General features: G+C 36.7%; 1 protein-coding gene across 11 annotated transcripts in view; it reads left to right on the top strand.

Moving 5' to 3' along the window:
- ABI3BP (ABI family, member 3 (NESH) binding protein) overlaps positions 1–17,669 on the top strand; it is a 296,163-nt gene that overhangs the window by 149,126 nt on the left and 129,368 nt on the right. For 8 of the 11 annotated variants that reach the window (XM_010841961.1, XM_010841962.1, XM_010841959.1 and 5 more), the window contains exons 11-20: positions 826–900; positions 1,649–1,723; positions 2,616–2,687; positions 3,162–3,236; positions 11,078–11,143; positions 12,275–12,349; positions 12,894–12,968; positions 13,897–13,971; positions 15,397–15,468; positions 16,269–16,343. In XM_010841961.1, the coding sequence (XP_010840263.1) occupies positions 826–900; positions 1,649–1,723; positions 2,616–2,687; positions 3,162–3,236; positions 11,078–11,143; positions 12,275–12,349; positions 12,894–12,968; positions 13,897–13,971; positions 15,397–15,468; positions 16,269–16,343 (735 nt within the window). The remainder of the gene's footprint in view (positions 1–825; positions 901–1,648; positions 1,724–2,615; positions 2,688–3,161; positions 3,237–11,077; positions 11,144–12,274; positions 12,350–12,893; positions 12,969–13,896; positions 13,972–15,396; positions 15,469–16,268; positions 16,344–17,669) is intronic. The other 3 variants (XM_010841965.1, XM_010841968.1, XM_010841969.1) reach the window with 2 other exon arrangements.

Genomic DNA, 17,669 nt, shown 5'->3' with positions numbered 1-17,669 from the left:
GGCATGACCCAGTGGAGATTCTGTCGACTTTTCCCAATCATACTTCTTCTCTTGGCATAGTATATGATGAGGGCGTCTATAGATTTCTTAGTTCTCTGCCAAAACTTCCTCGGGACTTTCCACTTCAGAAATGCTTAGACAAACTTCGTAATTTATTATTCACTGTTATTGTGTTTATTTCATATCCTTACCCTACAAAATTCTGGAATTGTGTAGCTCACAATTCATGCCAGATTTCAGTGATCCTGGTTCTTATTTCTTAAAAACTATTTACCTGAGGGTCATCTTTACCTTTGATCTAGCACTTGAAATAACTGTGACTTAGCACTTGAATCCTTATAATTTCAACCCACTTCTAAGCTTTGCATGTTCACTGCAGTTTGGAAAAGAGAATTCCTATAATGTAATAGTTCTAAATAAATCTTTTTGCCCTGGGTCATTCTTTTAGCTGCCCATTTATTAACTCATTTAATAAATATTTATCATGTGCTTGCTTATTATTCTCCAGAGTTTGTGCTAAGTTCTGGAGATAAAGAGAAAAAAAGACACAAGAAATTATGAATAATCTGTTAAGTGATTCCATGAGGGTCAATTCCATGTGCCTTTTGAAATACCTGGAGAGTGGACAAACCCAGAAGGGAATAGTTGGAAGGAGGTGTCAGTTCAGACACTGGGCCAAGCCAGGGAGCCCTTACCATAATTAACTTGAAAAGAATTGGTCTGTATACATGTCAGTTCTAATTCTAAAGGGCAACAGCAGTACCCTATGGTCCTGAGTTGTTTCATTTTATCTTAATTTGTAAAGTCATCTTTTTTCCCTTCCAGTGACTCCTGAATCAGTTCCAAGAACCACTAAGCCCACTGTGTCTAGTGCATTAGACATTTCAGAAACAACACTGGGTAATTCTCAGAAGTTTTTCTTTTTTTCTTTAAAAACAAAAACCACCCCAACCCTCATAGAAAAATAACCTCAGTGTCTTAGCTTCCCATCCTCCCCACTTTCTTTCCTCCCTTACAGGGAGTGGTTCATCTTCCTGTTTCTTGGATCAGTTCCCTTAAAGAGTTAACAACATGCCTTGATCCTGGTGACTAATATTTTAGGCAGCTCTGGATGTTAGATGCTAACTGCACACCCTTTTTACCAGCCTCTTGGGAGGCATAGAAAACCAGAATGCCAGCCCTCTAATCCACAAAGCTTGGAGGGGTGAGAGTCGTGACTGTGTCTGTGCTTCCCATTTTAGTTGGCTTTTCCTAGGCTTATGTATAGTAAACTTAAGGAGACTACTCAAAAGTGTAATGCTTTTTACTAAGAATTTCATGTCATGTAAGTTAGCTGTTTATTGGCTTGAGAGAATCTAAGTTGCTTTATTCTCTTCTCCTTAAAAATCATTTTAAAAAGGAGCAGCATGTATATATATTGTTCTGTCCTTGTGATGTTGATCTTCCATATCACACCATGGTCATTCGAAGGTAGACCTTCAAATTAATACAACTGTGTAAAAACTTTCCAGGGGAAGCCAGCTATTTCCATGGAAGGTTTCAGCTTCCCATGTACCCTCCATTATGAGCATGCCTCACACGATACAGTTAAGTCACAGTGTCAAATCCTGATTCAGGGTGTTTCTAACTGAATTCTTCTTTATTGCAGTTCTCAGGGGAAGGACCCCCGGAACATCACAAACTATTTTAATACCTAGATTTGAATTGCCACTGAGCACTCTAGGTAAAAATTAGTAAACACTACAGCTTATTATTTCCTTGGAAATTTTATGCATGCCTGAAAGAAACCCTTAGGCTAACTCATTCAAATTTATCTCCTCACAGAAAAGAAGGGACACATGGCTTATAGAACAATAAATGCCTGAATGCCAGGCCCTTAGATGCTATAAATTCTTTATTTTATAATTTAGGATACTAACTAGTCATCCTGTATATAAATCCTTTGGTTGTTTTCCTTGGGAGTAGTCATATTTTGATATTATATTTGACTCTTTTAATTCAAAATCATTGTCACTGAATAAATTATTTTCTTTCTTTTTTTTGTATTTTTTTTAAAATTTTATTTTATTTTTAAACTTTACATAAATTATTTTCTTTATTTTTCCAAAATAGCTTTTTACTCAACTGTTTCTCTTGAAAGAGAAGATATATTTATGATATTTCTATAGATTGCTTCTTAGAATTTGAATGTGATATCAAGGAAGTTGTTGGGGAAACTTAAGCATAAAGACATGTAATTATTGCAATTTTGTTTTTAAAAGCTATTGGAGGAACATTGTCTAGTTCAGATATGCTTGATTTGAATTTAAACAAAATATATCTGAGAGCACATATATATATTGCTGAAAAAATTAGAACACTAGTTTAATAAAGGTGAGAAGAAGAACCCAAACTCCTTAAATTTAGTTTGATTATAAAAAATAGAAAAAAGAAGCTGTCTTAAATCATCCATCATTGAAACACAGGCGTAAAAATGTGTACTACTAACAGTCCCTTACTTTTCCTGAGTAATTTTCATTTTTGTGTTTGTTTTTGTTTCTGCAAGCTTGAGATTTTAAAAACCTTTCTCTTACTTGCACTTCAAGTCATAACATCTCTTGTGTATTTTGTTGCAGCTCTGAAAAGGCTTCCAGAATTTCCTCAGGCAAAAACACCTTTCCCTTTTGAGAAACCTGGGGGCGCCTTGGGTAATAACCGTGCCTTGAATCTGCTGTTCCGTTGTGGGTGGTGACTGCTTAATTCTGTAGGACACGTTTACGGGATCCTAGCTGTGCAAACCTCAATGAGCTGATGATTTCAGTCTGACTCAGCCAAACAGCTGGTTGACTTTTTTTTCTCTGATTGAGTTTTCTACAAATTCAGTAACAATTATTAGTCTGTCCATTCCAGAGAGCCAATTTTGTTAGTTTTCTGTCCTCAGAAACGTTAAGAGTATGACACCAAACTCTGGTCTCCATCTAGTCCCTGTTCAAATGCTCTCTGAATGCGTGTAGTGTATTGATTGCTTCTTGGTATATAATGATGTTTAGTTGGATCAATGTGTGTTTTTTTATTTCAGGCTACTGGTAGCCATTTAACAACACGGGCAATCTATTTCTGTCTCTCTATCCTCTCAAAAAAAAAAAAATTCTCAGTGAATTCCATTTCTTTTTTTGCTGTAGCTTCAAGTGAAAAGCCAGGGATTGTGCCTACAAGTAAAATATCTGAAGATTCCAAAATTCTACTGCCTCAAACTGGTAATTACTTTCTTTTTTTTTTTTAATAGATTGGAGCAACAGTATTGAATAACTTCTCTTATTTTTATTTCTATAGGTTCTTTAATTGATTATCCATATATTTGTAGTAAATGGTAAAGCTATAATCTATTCTTGGTGCTTAGATTAATTTCATTTTTCTCAATACAAAAGCAAAATGTTTTTGCATTTGTTCTAAAGATCTGTGTTTTAATGTCTGGATATACAGTTAGAAGTCTGGCTAGAAGATGAACTGCAAGTTGGCTCATTGAATTTCTAGAGATCTCTTTTGTGACATGAGAACAGTAACAAAAATAAGCTCTATGGTAGTCTTATTTAACAATATGAATTTACTATTTCCCTTGCAGGTAGGTATTTGCCTCTTTTCAATAAAATATTCAATGAACATTTGAGAGTTTACTACATGCAAGATATTATTACTGAGTCCTAAAATCTGTAAACATATTGTAATTTAGAGGAGAGACCACAGGTCTTAACACTAATTCCGGACCTTGGTTCCAGTTCTGGTTTTACTACCAACCACATATTTTAGCTATTTTTCTCTACTTTTCTGTATCTTAGTTCGCTCTTTTGTAAACTGTAGCAATTGGCTTTTTTCTCCTGAGAATTCTTGTGTTCTAACACTAAAATTGATTGAGGGAAATAGCTTTTCTTTTCAAAAAACATATTTTTTTCCTCAAAAATTTTTACCTTTATATCTTTTCTTTGAAGTCTAGCAGTCAACCAAAGAAATTATTTAGCATGTGAGAATTGTAAGAAGACCTCATAAACCACTTTGTGTGATTACTTCCATGATTTTTGTTTCATTTATTTTTAACTTTGTGAACCTTCTGGTTGTGATTCTTTTAGCACCTATAACTAGCATGTAATGTAGTTAGACATTCATGTAATGACATTAAACACACCACCAATCTGTGATATTCTTCAGAAAGGAGTTCAGCGTATGGCTGGTTTGAGGAAGGATGAGCATGGGCTCATGGACACATAGATCTTAGTCAAATTATCTTTCTCTGTTGAGTGTAATGGGTTCAGATCTTAGCAAAAGATACAAAGATGGCATCAAATGAACTCAGTGTGTCTGTTACAGTCTCCCCTGGTTTTCTCAAGTGGGAAAACATCAGTAAGTTGGCTGTTGTTGTCAGCCAATCTAGAGAAGCCTTAAACTGGGTCTTTCTAAGCCTTAATTCTGGAGAAGGCAATGGCAACCCAGTCAAGTACTCTTGCCTGGAAAATCCCATGGACAGAGAAGCCTGGTAGGTTGCAGTCCATGGGGTCACTAAGAGTCAGGCACGACTGAGCGACTTCACTTTCACTTTTCACTTTCATGCATTGGAGAAGGAAATGGCAACCCACTCCAGTGTTCTTGCCTGGAGAATCGCAGGGACAGAGGAGCCTAACGGGCTGCCGTCTATGGGGTCGCACAGAGTCGGACACGACTGAAGCGACTTAGCAGTAGCAAGCCTTAATTCCCCATGTCCTGCCCTTAAAATTCTACTGCAATTACTAACTGTTGGTGCAAGACTACCTTCAGAACCTGGGTCACTGAGTACAAAATCGGGTGGAGTTTCATACTCCACCACAGCACTGACTGTGGAACAAGGCTTATCTGTGGGCATGTGTGCTGGTTTATCTGCTCCATTATGGCAGATCTTACCTGACTCCCCCCCCCGCCTGCCACCCCAATCCCCCATCCTATACAAGCATCACATCTACCAAACCGAGGACTGTTAGGGCCCACTGAACTAATATACTACTTAGGTCCCTTTTATCTCTTAACTTTTAGGTTATAAACATAGGGATGTAGATTTTCCTGGGCTTCTCTTGACCAGCCTCTAGATTTTTGGTGTCTATGATTATTTAAGAGCAAACTGACTAAAACCTCCAGGAAACCCCTTCTGTGATTTTAATGCCTAGGATATGAATTATATATAAAGCCTGAATTGAAGTGAGCTTTGGGGAATAGATAGAATATGCTGGGAGGTGAAGATTGTGAAGTTACAAAGAGGATACAGATAGATGAGACTGGAAATCCCAATAAAAGAAAGGTTCCTTTAATTCTGGTTTTGCCCTGGTGGATTATGAATAGAGGCTAATGCAGCAGGAAGCAGTTTATTATTCAGCTGCCTCACTCCTGCCAGGTCCACCTTAGTGCCAGAGAACTTTCAAAAACCGTCAACTGCCAGCTGTGTCTAGATGAAGTGCTGGAGCTGGTCATGGGCTGTAAGGGTTCAGTACATATGGTTGCAGGCATAAGAATCAGCCACAGAAACTCCCTAGTCTGCCCTTGGAATATTGAATGGTTATGTCTGGGCTACTTGGTGTGATGTTTGGACAGGCAGCATTGACATCACCAGGGAACTTGTTAGAAAGGCTGAGTCTTGGGCTCTACTTCAAATCTAATGAATCAAAATCTGCTGTTTAACAAGATCTCCAGGTGATTTGTAAAGTTGAAGAAGCACTACCTTTTCACTGTAGTCTGTAATATTTCACATGATGCAGATAAGAAGCATCAAATGTGGTCAATCACAGGACAGTGGGCCAGAGAAATCAATGTAAAGTTGATTTCTCAAAGTGGGTGGTTAAGTATTTCTTGTTTCTGCTAAGGCTTTTAACGCTCACATCTACCTCTTGTTTAGGTGTTCCGTGGGATATTCCTAACATGTTCCATTTCAGATTATAATATGTGTTACTTCTGATTTAAAAAGTTGATATATTCACACAATCCTTTCATTCATTTCAGCCTTTGTTTCTTCATTGATTTTGTGAATTTATACATGCACTGTTTCTATTTCCTGTTTAGTTTCAACATATATGATTATTGTATTTTCCAGTTACTCACATGGCTTCCTAATGCAATTAGTTGAGAATTAAGAAGAGAGAGAGAGGCAGAGATAGTACTTGAATGCTGGTACATAAAAACATTTGTCTTGTTTTTAGTTGTTATTTCTTTTGAATAAATTATATATTTCAGCTGATATTAATCATATTATTACAGTGAAATGAACACATTTTATTTTCTATGTTGAAATACAATGCATCTGTATTTACTCTGTCAGTTACCTTCAGCTATATTTGAACAAAGTTAAGTTTATTTACTTATTGTAACAATGAGATTGTAGGCCATGAGGAACTGTGGATCTCTTAGTAAGAGGATGTTGGGAAGGATGTCTTACAGGATTTAGTCTTGTGTTAGGTAATTCTGGGGAGGGTTTAAGAAAGTGAAGCTTTGCTCTGAACTTGATATTGGCTGAAAATGGGAGGAATCTGTGATAGAAAATTTTAATAATTCTTAACTATAAGGCAAGAAAAGAGGAGTGAGACTATAGTTGTGATTGATAAAGATATTAGCCAGGATATGAGGACAGTAATTTTTGTGCCCTTGCCTTTGTGTTCCACACAGTTACAGAATGGTCTTATTTTTGCCTTGGTCCATCTTGGTCACCAGGTGGACTTGTCTGATATTGGTGTTCTCAACTGTTGATGTCCAGTAGGCAAACACCACAGCCAAGCTGTGAGTGCCTGGCCAGTACTTGGATGCCAGAGGCTGCTTGTCTCTTCATCAACCATTAAACATTTATCAATTCCGTTTGTGAAATTCATTTTGCTTCAGAATTTGCTAGATTTGTTTTCCACATTTATTTCATACTCTGTATCAAATGATCCAAATGCATGCTCTCATAAAGATTTCTATATTACTTTTGGCTATAAAAACCTATATGGAAATTCTAACTTGCATGTTGAGTATTGAAATCATTTCAATAGTTGATGGCAAGAGTGGGACAGGGTATTTGGAATTTGGACTGTCCTAGGAAATCTGAGAAGTGCATCAAACATATTCTTCCCTACTTTTAGCCTATTGGCCCCAATGCTTCATTAGCACAGCATTTTGTGATCTCATTATTTGGAATTTTATTTTGTTTAAACCTCCTCTAAAATATGTTTAAGTAGGGTTGATTGATTTTGACTTCCTTGGCAAATCCAACTTTTCTTATAATACAAAAAGGAAATTATAAAGATCTGCTCTTTCACTATATGCCAAAATGTAAAATTATGTATAAATTCTGTATTATAAAAAAGTTGGCTACATTTTAGAAATACTTAAGTGCTTGTAACAATCATTTAGAAAAGTCAATCTCTCTGATGATGCAATAGAATTGGTCTTATGTTGTATTGGAAAGTGGCCAGTTGACTATGATTTCTATTACTATAGAGTGAGTTCTGGAAAAGCTCTCAGTACCTTTACCCCTCGATGAGTTGTGGATCTGCATGGATGTGTACATGCTTGTTGGAGTACTTCTTCACTGGAATAATATGATTTTGTATTTGCGTAACAGTTTTATTTGTGTAACAGTTTTATTTGCGTTTGTATTTGCCTAAGAGATTCAAAGGGTTGTACATACACCATCATATCAATCTTCCAGAAGTCCCTGGAAGCAAAGGGAATTTTGTTCAGTTGCTCAATCATGTCCGACTCTTTGCAACCACATGGACTGCAGCACACTAGGCTTCCCTGTCCTTCACCATCTCCTAGAGCTCACTCAAACTCATGTCCACTGAGTTGGTGATGCCATCCAACTGTCTTGTACTCTGTTGTCCCCTTCTCTTCCTGCCTTCAATCTTTCCCAGCATCAAGGTCTTTTCCAGTGAGTCAGCTCTTTGTATCAGGTGGCCAAAGTATTGGAGCTTCAGCTTCAGCATCAATCCTTCCAGTGAATATTCAGGACTGATTTCCTTTAGGACGGACTGGTGTGATCTCCTTGCAGTCCAAGGGACTCTCAAGAGTCTTCTCCAATACCACAGTTCAAAAGCATCAATTCTTCAGCACTCAGCCATCTTTACGGTCCAACATCACCATTTTCTTTTCATGTACTTTTCTTTCAACTTTTTGCATTTTATTGAAGTGTAGTTAATTTGCACTGTTGTTAGTTTCAAGTGTAGAGAAATTGATTCAGTTATACATACATATTCAGTTCTATATATGTAATATATATTCTTTTTCAGATTCTTTTCCACTATAGGTTACTGTAAGATACTGAGGGTAGTTCCCTGTGCTATACAGTAGATCTTTGTTGTTTACCTATTTTATATATGGTAGTGTGTATCTGTTAATCCTAAACTCCCAATTTAATTAATAGAAAGAAAAGAAGCAAGAGAGAATAGAAGTACACTAAATGATTCTTGGGTCTTCATTTCACTTGTGTAAAAACGTCTAAGGAGAATCAGTTCAGTCGCTCAGTCATGTTCAACTCTTTGTGGACACATGTCTAAGGAGAATAGACCCGGACATATGCAGTGTATTTTGAAGAGATCCTGCAACCCCATGGAAATAGCCTGACATCCTATTAACCCTATGGCACTGATGGTAGATATCACATGACCACACTGATCGGGTTGAATGGGAAGCCTGAATCAACTCCCAGCCCCTGCCTAGGGCAGAGAGTAAAATGACACCATGACCAATGCAATATGGTCATCAGAAGTGGGAGAGATAGAGATAGATACACAGACAGACAGACAGATAGATATCTTATCCTGCAGATGGAGTAGATGCATGATTTCTAAAGCCCATATATGGTTGGAGAAGGAGGATGGAAGTCAATGTTTTGTTTCTGGCTTGCTAATGCTCTCAGTGTTAAGCCTCCTTAATTTACTTGGTCATCCCCTTAAAAGACCATCATTTAGGACCAAGAGGGATTTGAAACCTTAATCAGATAAAGAAATGGCTTTTTTATATAACCCAAGATGACCTATTGTGTTTATTTGCATCCTTAGAAAATTCTCCTGCCTGTTCTTCCTCCAACATGTCCAGACAAACTGACTTTTCCTTTTAACTGTTCTGTAACTTATTACTAAGAGGACAGTTCCTTCTGGCCTAATTATTTCCCCTTGAGAAATAAACAATTATCTTTAGAGACTTCCCCTGACAGAACTGAGGATAGTCTACCTCAGTCTTCATTAGAATCCACTTTGGGAACTCCCTTTAGGAGTTTACTACTATTTTCAGTGTTTCATTCTTTCAGTACATTATAGAGCTTTAGTAAATTGCTGGATGCAGTTAAGCTCTAAAAATTATTTAAAGACTTGAAAGTTGAAGCGATCAGCATGTTCGAGGCGTGGTATACTGGGTGGGAAGTTTGGGCCACAGGTGGTTTGCTCACAGTGGTTGAAGAGAGGCTGAACTCTGTTTGGACCTTATTGTCTGCCTGTGAGGTGTTGATGAGCGTAAATCTGGCCCACCCAACTGGATTAAACCCTAGAGAAGAGAAAACATAGGAATAAATGGAGGTGTTGATGCTTTGTGATCAGGAAAATAAAATTTAAGTGTGGTGAGTGGTTTATAGATTTACAGTGGCCTCTTAGAGATTTACAGCCAGAGTCATTGGTTTGGCTTCATGAGAATTTTCTTGTAGGCAATATTTTCACAAATTTAAAGGCCAGCTAGAAAGGTATTTTATTTTTCTAAGAAATGTAAGAGAGCTTTATGTCCTTATTTAAATGGTACTCAGAACTCTGCATGTGAGTCTTATAAATGCTTTTCTCATCCAGCTACGTATTGCTGGCCTGTTGTATTTTCCCGTGTCTTCATATATATGTTTAGGGTTCTGTTTCCATGGCAGGATATGACCACACAAACATATGAAAGGTAATTGTATAGTAGAGGAAGAGATTTGTGTGCACACATATGTATGCTCTAAAAATAAAGAATCTGTTCATTTATTCTCATGTATCCTTACTAAAAGCATAAACTACCCAACTGTTAAACTCATTGCTATTTGTTCATAGTAATGGAAATCTTGCAGATTAATTTCATTGAGTCTTCCTGTGTACAAGGCTCTGGAAGTACAACCTTGAAGTATGTAAAGAGTGTAACAAGCACAATTTCTGTCCTAATGAGGTCATGAGGCTTTTCATATACGAGTTTATGTTTAAAAAGAAGTCTTTATATATATGCAATGGAATAGCACTCAGTCATAAAAAGAATGGAATAATGCCATTTGTGGCAACATAGATGAATCTGGAGATTATCATATTAAGTGAAGTAGATCAGACAGAGAAAGACAGATATATGATATCCTTGTATATGGACTATAAAAAATGATACAAATGAATTTATTTACAAAACATAAATAGACTCACAGAAATCAAAAAGAAACTAATGGTTACCAAAGGAGAAAGAAGGTGGGCCCATGCTAAATAGAATGAGAAATATGCAGAATCTGACCACTAACAAATGTCTTCACCCCAGTGAATCTCAATTTTAATATCTAGAAAATGGAGTTACTACCCCATTGACTATAACATGGGGTTAATGTCTACCTCACCTATTTCTCAAGGATATTAACAGAGTTAAACAAGCTGATACATGAGAAAGTGCTGTCAAACTATAAAGTACTATGCAAACTGTAAAGTACTATCCAGACATCATGATGGTAACGTTTACTAAATAGAAAAACTAAACTGTAGTTTTTGTGCAAATTTCCTCAGTATGACTGTTCTTCTTTGGAAATGTCTCCTAAAATTGCCATCTGACTTCATTTATGTATGTACTCTTTGAAGCTATGTGATTTAGAGCTGGCACGCTTCATTGTAAACAAATAGCACTAAGCTCACATCACCCTAGGGACTCAATTCAGAGCAAGAAGGACTAGAGGCCAGTCTTTTAGTGATGGCTTCAATCTTACTGACAAGACCAGTAGCCCACGGCCCAAGCTCTAGCACCTACATCAACTGTCCTCCTTCAGCCAGCATTAAAATATGTCATGAAGTCTTAAAATTAATCAAAATTAACATCTTCTCTTTTGTCTTACCTCTTCTTTTAAAAGCCACTTATGATGTTTTCTCAAGCCCTACAACATCAGATGAGCCTGAGATATCAGAGCCCCACACAGGTACACCCAGCCTCTCAATTGTTTTTTTTCGGATGCCAGGTATTCTGACAATTTTTGCAGAGTGAAAAAATACACTCTCTAGAGCTCCACAGGAGAAAGGTGGCAGTCTCTGTCAGGGAGATGAATTCTATCCGCTTCTCCCACTGAACGATAATGTCTCCATGTCCTCCAGTAAATAAACTCTGCATATGTGGAACATGCAGAAAGATTAGCTTGCCTCTCAGGCACACTAAATAATAGTTTAGTGCTCTCGTGATCAGAATCATTCTGAAAAGGTTTTAGAATTCGGAGTTTTCCCTGGAGTAGTGGTTCTCCAGTAGGGGGTGATTTTGCTCTTTTCCCACTGAGGAAATATTCAGCCATGGCTACAGGTATTTTTGGTTGTCACCAGTGGGGAAGGTGTTACTGACATCTAGTGGGTAGAGTCCACGGATGCTTCTAAACCCCTGCAATGTACACGAAAATCCCCACAATACAGAATTATCCAACCCTAAAGGGCAATAGTGCAAGGTGATAAATCCTGCTCTAGAGCAATCATGTCACTCATTTGTCTACAGAAGTTCAGTTGGGTCTAACTTTGATATTCACTTACTGCTCTACCTATAGTGAGTTTAATTCAGTCTGATGGTTTCTTTTAGCAAGTATTTTATTATACACTTACTAAATTAGGTGCTGCAGGAAATTCAAAGTAAATAACACTGGTCTCTGCCACACGAAGACATATGTCTGGTATTTTTGGGGTGTGTGTGTAGCCATATATGGGTACCATGATAAATACAGGCAAATAATTTTAAACAGCAGCAGAAATTTTTAAAAGATGAAACAATGTTATGAGCAGATTCAGCTAGCAATTAAAAAACAGAAGGAAGGAACCAGAAAAAAACAGTTGAAAACAGTTGAATGTATGAAACACCATTTTATCATGGTTTCTAACGTTTGAAGTGTGTATGTTTTTAAACATGAGCTCATCTTCAACTCCTAATGAATCACTAGTTTTAAAATGTTGGTCAGCAATCTCTCAAGTGTTCTTGATATTTTTCCCCATTTGAGCATAATTTATTACTCAGGAATTTGTATTTTATTCCTGGGGCCTTCTACTGCTTTTATAAATGTTGACATTTATTCCAACAGCAACAAGCGACCTACTTCTGGACTCTGTCCCACCTAAAACTTCTAGAACTCTTGAACAGCCAAGGGCAACACTGGGTAATGTTTTTAACAGAAAAATTCTACTTTGTTTTCCGTCAAAAGAAAATCCATGTGAATGCCTTTCTTCCAAATGACCATTTCATTCCATCACATCTAATCATTTATTTCTTTCCTTTTTCTGAATATAATATATATTTTTCCCTACAATGCAGGCATCTTATGTTCCATTTGAGGCTCTCTCTCTCTCTCATTTTTGAACTGTAATGAATGATATTTTTTCCATCCTTTAAGGAATGAAAAGCTTTGAAAATTGCATGGACATCTTCATCATCATCCATCTCATATGTTTGTGGCCTGTATCACCTCTCTTCCGTGCGCTCAGTCTGCCTGGAGTCAGCTACTGAACGATTTCATCCTGACCTTGTCCCCACTTTAAACTGTCATTTCATCCAGTAGCTTTCCAAGACAACGTGCATTTTTCATCCTTCATTATGTCCATTTAGCATGTGCTTTGTATCACCACCTAAAAGCATGTTGAAGCTCTTAAAATACCTCATTTTAACTGGAATTACGTGGTGGGATGGGGTGTTTGTGTTTTCAGCTCCGAGTGAAACACCATTTATTTCTCAAAAACTGGAAATCTTTACCAGTCCTGAAATGCAGCCTACAACACCTGGTAATTAATGACCTCTGTATAGTTATGTACTTTGAAAGAACAGATGAAGAGACAAAAAACAGAAGTCACGCTGGCCTTCTCAGAATATTTTCAGTAGTAAACATTTCCCTTCATTGTCTACGATGAAACTCTTCAAAGAACTGGGTTATCTGTAGTTCTTAGTTTTCTGATAATTCTTGAAGAATTTCCATAATCCTGGTATCTATTTTTTAATTGGGGTAAAATTAATATATAACATTATGTTAGTTTCAGGTGTATGATGTAACAGTTCTGTCTTTGCATATATTATTTTGAAGGATGACTCCCTTTCTATAGTTCTTTCCAATTTACAAACCAGACAATAGCAGCAAAATTATAGATGATAATTATTTTAAAATATGTTCCCTTCAATTAGCATATTAGATACCACTTGATCAGACTACTTTTCTCCAAATAGTCTAAGGAGCACCAAGTGGGCTCTACAATCCTGGATATGATGAAGAAAGATGAGTAAAAGAGAGTAAAATACCTTTCAGTCTATAATAGAAAATTACTGAAATAATGAAGTTCTTTAACTCCTGGTGACATTAGTAGTGAGCTATAGAATTAAAGAGTTCTGAATGTTCCATTCTCTAAATCTCAAATATCTGTGCTTCTCCCATGCTGTTGGATAAATCATCTTTTGAGTAATTAACTGTACCTTGTGTACTTAAATCCTTCAAGGGTCCTCCCTTTCCAGTACACTTAACTGAAAAATGTATCTTCTCATATAGACATTTAATTTCTTTTGGCTCAGTCAGTTCTTATTGAACACCTGTGCTGGGCATTCTAGGGATACAAAGAAATAGAAAGCAGTTCTTCCCCTCAAGAAGTTTGTAAGTTTACAGTTACAATCTCATTGACCCCTGGGAAATATCATTTACCAAAGCTATATTAAATCTTCTTTCAGCTCCCCTGCAAACTACATCTGTCCCTTCTACACCTAAAAGACGCCTCAGGCCCAAAACACCAAGAACCAAAGCTGGTAAATAACTGTCTATTTAACCTTTCAGGATATTTAATTCCAAGTAGATAATGTCCATGTACTTATTACAAAGAGAAAAGATTCTGTAGATGAAAGATGCTCTATAAAATTTGGAATTAACTGAAGATGAATAATTAAAGTAAAAAAAACAAAACCAAACATTTTCAGTAAGATTTTACTGAAAATTATGTGAATGATATTCTTTTTTTCTGGAAATAATCTTTTTAAATCAAAATAATACATAGAGGGTTTTTTTTAGGTACTTCAAGTCTTAGACTGAAAAAGAGGACTCTACTGCCCACCTTCTTCTACCCCTGAGACCCATTCTCCAATTCTTTAATATGTTTCTTTTGTATTTAACTCCACATTTCTAAGTAACAATGCTTATGCTGCTATTTCTTTTTATATCAGTTTTAGTGAATGATGTTTTTCACATGTGAATTTTGGTATAAACATAGAAACAATCATATATAGTGATTTATATGGTCACAATGATACATAAGGAGAAGGCAATGGCACCCCACTCCAGTACTCTTGCCTGGAAAATCCCATGGATGGAGGAGCCTGGTGGGCTGCAGTCCATGGGGTCGCTAAGAGTCGGACACGACTGAGTGACTTCACTTTCACTTTTCACTTTCGTGCATTGGAGAAGGAAACGGCAACCCACTCCAGTGTTCTTGCCTGGAGAATCCCAGGAACGGGGAAGCCTGGTGAGCTGCGATCTATGGGGTCGCACAGAGTCGGACACGACTGAAGCGACTTAGCAGCAGTAGCAGCAGCAATGATACATAATGTCATTTATTTTTCTGGCAGGCATCTATATTTAAGTGTTTATCAGGCTGACAGTTCCCATATTTGTTGCCTACTGTGTTTTCAGTTTTGCAGTAGGGCGATGGCTGAGATGCAGAGAATGTGACTCTGGCTATCCAATTGCTCATAATCTTAAAAAGATAATACATCATGAATGATGAGAGCAACATAAGATGATTTAACCTGCTTGTAAGACTGTCTTAGAGTAGAAGCTCAGAAAAGCAAAGGAAGAGTTGAGGATATAAACATCAGAATATGTGTCAGGTTTAGGCAGAGGAAAAGGAAAAGGGAACAGCATATACTATGGCACAGAGCTGGAGGTGGAGGTAACTGATCAATCTGGAGGTGCTAGTCTTCATTGTTAATGGGTACACCCAGACTCATGCTCAATAACCAGGCTTTGATTACTCCATTGCTTATTCCAGTTTTTTTATAGCCTATACTATTATGACTGAATTTAAAAAATTTTCCCCCCAACTTTTACTCACTGCATACTTTGTAAACACTGACTAAATATGACAGGATTTTAAAAGGGTCATTCAGTTCCTCTTTGGAGGATTTTTTAAAATTGTTTCTAGAATATGTTAATTTTTTTTTTCCCCTTTCCATCACCAGAAAGAACCACAAGTCCTGGAACAATTACATCTAAAATTTCTAAAAGCCCTGAACCTAGACGGACAACAATGGGTAATGATATGTCCTTAGTAGATGTGTTAGTTCATTTCACCATGGAAAGTCCAGTATGCCAGCTTTTATGTAATGTCTCAATCACTGTTCTAACTGGATCATTTCAACAGCACTCAATATCTCATACAGTACATTAGCTCCATGACTTTCATAGTTTTGGATAGCTGGCACTGTGGTTGGTGGATGTGAACTCAGCATTTGTACCTTGGAAAGCTGTAAAATCACTGATGCTTTTCCATCTTCTACACAATCATTGTTTTAATAGTTGTGTCTTATATACACTTCTCCATTTTGGGGGGTAAGGCCCTCAAGTTCAATTTCAAACTTCATTTAGAAAAACAGCTTTCTGTTATGGTGTTAGTAACATTTCTTTATGCCACAGATCACAACATTATACATATCAGTAAATATTACTTTTAAAACATTTCTTTTTTCGGGTGCTTAGAAACTTAGACGTGGCTGAGAAATGTGAAATAAAGTGCAAAATCATTACGCTAATTTTTATTTTTTAATCCTGGGTTAAAATCATTGTCATACTTTGTATAGTAATGATGACTGATGGCAATGCCTTTTTTCTTGAAATGCTTTTTCAAAAAGATGAAAATGTATTAGTATATTTTCATTAAATACTGTTCTGTGAAATATTATTTTTTTAAGTTTATTTTCTAATGGAATATTTCCAAAATCATCCAAGATGATGGGTTTATAGCACTTGAAGTATAGGTTTTCCTTTTGTGGTTTCAGACACTGAAATGTCTAAATATTGATTTGATGATCATTTTGTTTCTTTATTTTTCCAGCTCCCAGTAAAACACAATTTATTTCTTTGAAACCTAAAGTCCCTCTCAGTCCAGAAGTGACAGACAGCAAACCTGGTAATTACCCTGAGCTTTGTTTTGATATTATTTCAAATGTAGGGTTGAAAAAATTTTTTATGCCACTCTTTGGAACAAAACCTTCGATTCACACTTTGGTATTTGATTCATCTTTCCATGGAAAGAGCAAAAATGTGATGAAATGATGTCATTAGAGCCAGCTCCTCTGATATTATCATAGCATCTCTTTGAGCTATGTGGTGTTTGATTATGTACATGACCATCACAGAGAAAGCACAGAAAGAGAGTGGACGGAATGATTGAGAACTCCTTTGTCTAGGACTGTGAAATAGTTTCCAATACCAAAGTTGCTTGGAGTTCAGATCAGCCGCCTTTCAGCTGAGAAGTGGAGAAGCCTTTCCATCCCCTCAGAACTCTGCCTTGTTTGGGGCCTTCTCAGCTCTCAGGGTGCATGACTAGTAAGGGTTGTAGTCTCCTAATGTTCCACGACTTCTTTCTAAACTGGGGCTGATTTCTGAACACTGACTTTTGTTTACTTCTCAGGAGACATTAATTTGCTGAAGAAAAGTAGGTGTTTTGTTTTGTTTTGTTTTCAGCAAGGGGTTATTCTATGTATATAATTAAAAACAGATAATTTCTTGCATAAGGATTGCAGGACATGTTAAATAATTAAATCTTTCTTTTTCTCTATCTATACAGAATCTATACAATAGTCTGAAATGTTGATTTATGAGAGTATAAGGGGAACTTTGTCACAACTCATTATTGTCATAAAAAATTTAATGCCTGAGCTTTGGGAAGAATATATTTCTCACTGTAATATGGATTTTTCATTAATGTGCATTTACAGAGTAGGATTATTAAAGCAAAAGATTGCTTAAGTGGGCATGATTTGTCTTTTTGCAAAGACATGGGTAAGGAAGGAAAATGGAACTGCTCAGAAAGAGAACTCTCATGACTCCTTTAAAAGTGGCAGAGAGATTTCCAGGTATTGTAGGCATCAGAATGAAAGAAATTAGGGATTAGGCAAAGGGAGTATGGTTGATGCCATGACCATGAGTGAGGTTTCTAAGTCCGAGAAATTGAATGAAGTACTCTCACTAAAAGAGGTTGTTAGGAAAAAGAAGCATAGCTAATAAACCCAAGAACTCTAGTGGTTTAACTCAAAGAACTCTGACAGCTGAGAGAAGGGTTTCCTGTACATTTATTTCAAAATTATGCCCAGAGGACTTTGGAATAAGGTAGTAACTGTTACATTTAGGCTGTATTTTGAATAGGGTCCTCTCACCAGGTAGACCGAGAAATATTACATTATGTTTGGGTCACCAGCTTTAAATATTTCTCTAATTATTTATGTTGTTACAA

The sequence above is a fragment of the Bison bison genome, unplaced genomic scaffold, assembly GCF_000754665.1.
Source record: "Bison bison bison isolate TAMUID 2011002044 unplaced genomic scaffold, Bison_UMD1.0 scf7180017864168, whole genome shotgun sequence".
NCBI lineage: Eukaryota > Metazoa > Chordata > Mammalia > Artiodactyla > Bovidae > Bison > Bison bison.
The sequence above is the reverse complement of the archived record's forward strand: the minus strand, read 5'-3'. Positions and strand labels throughout refer to the sequence as shown.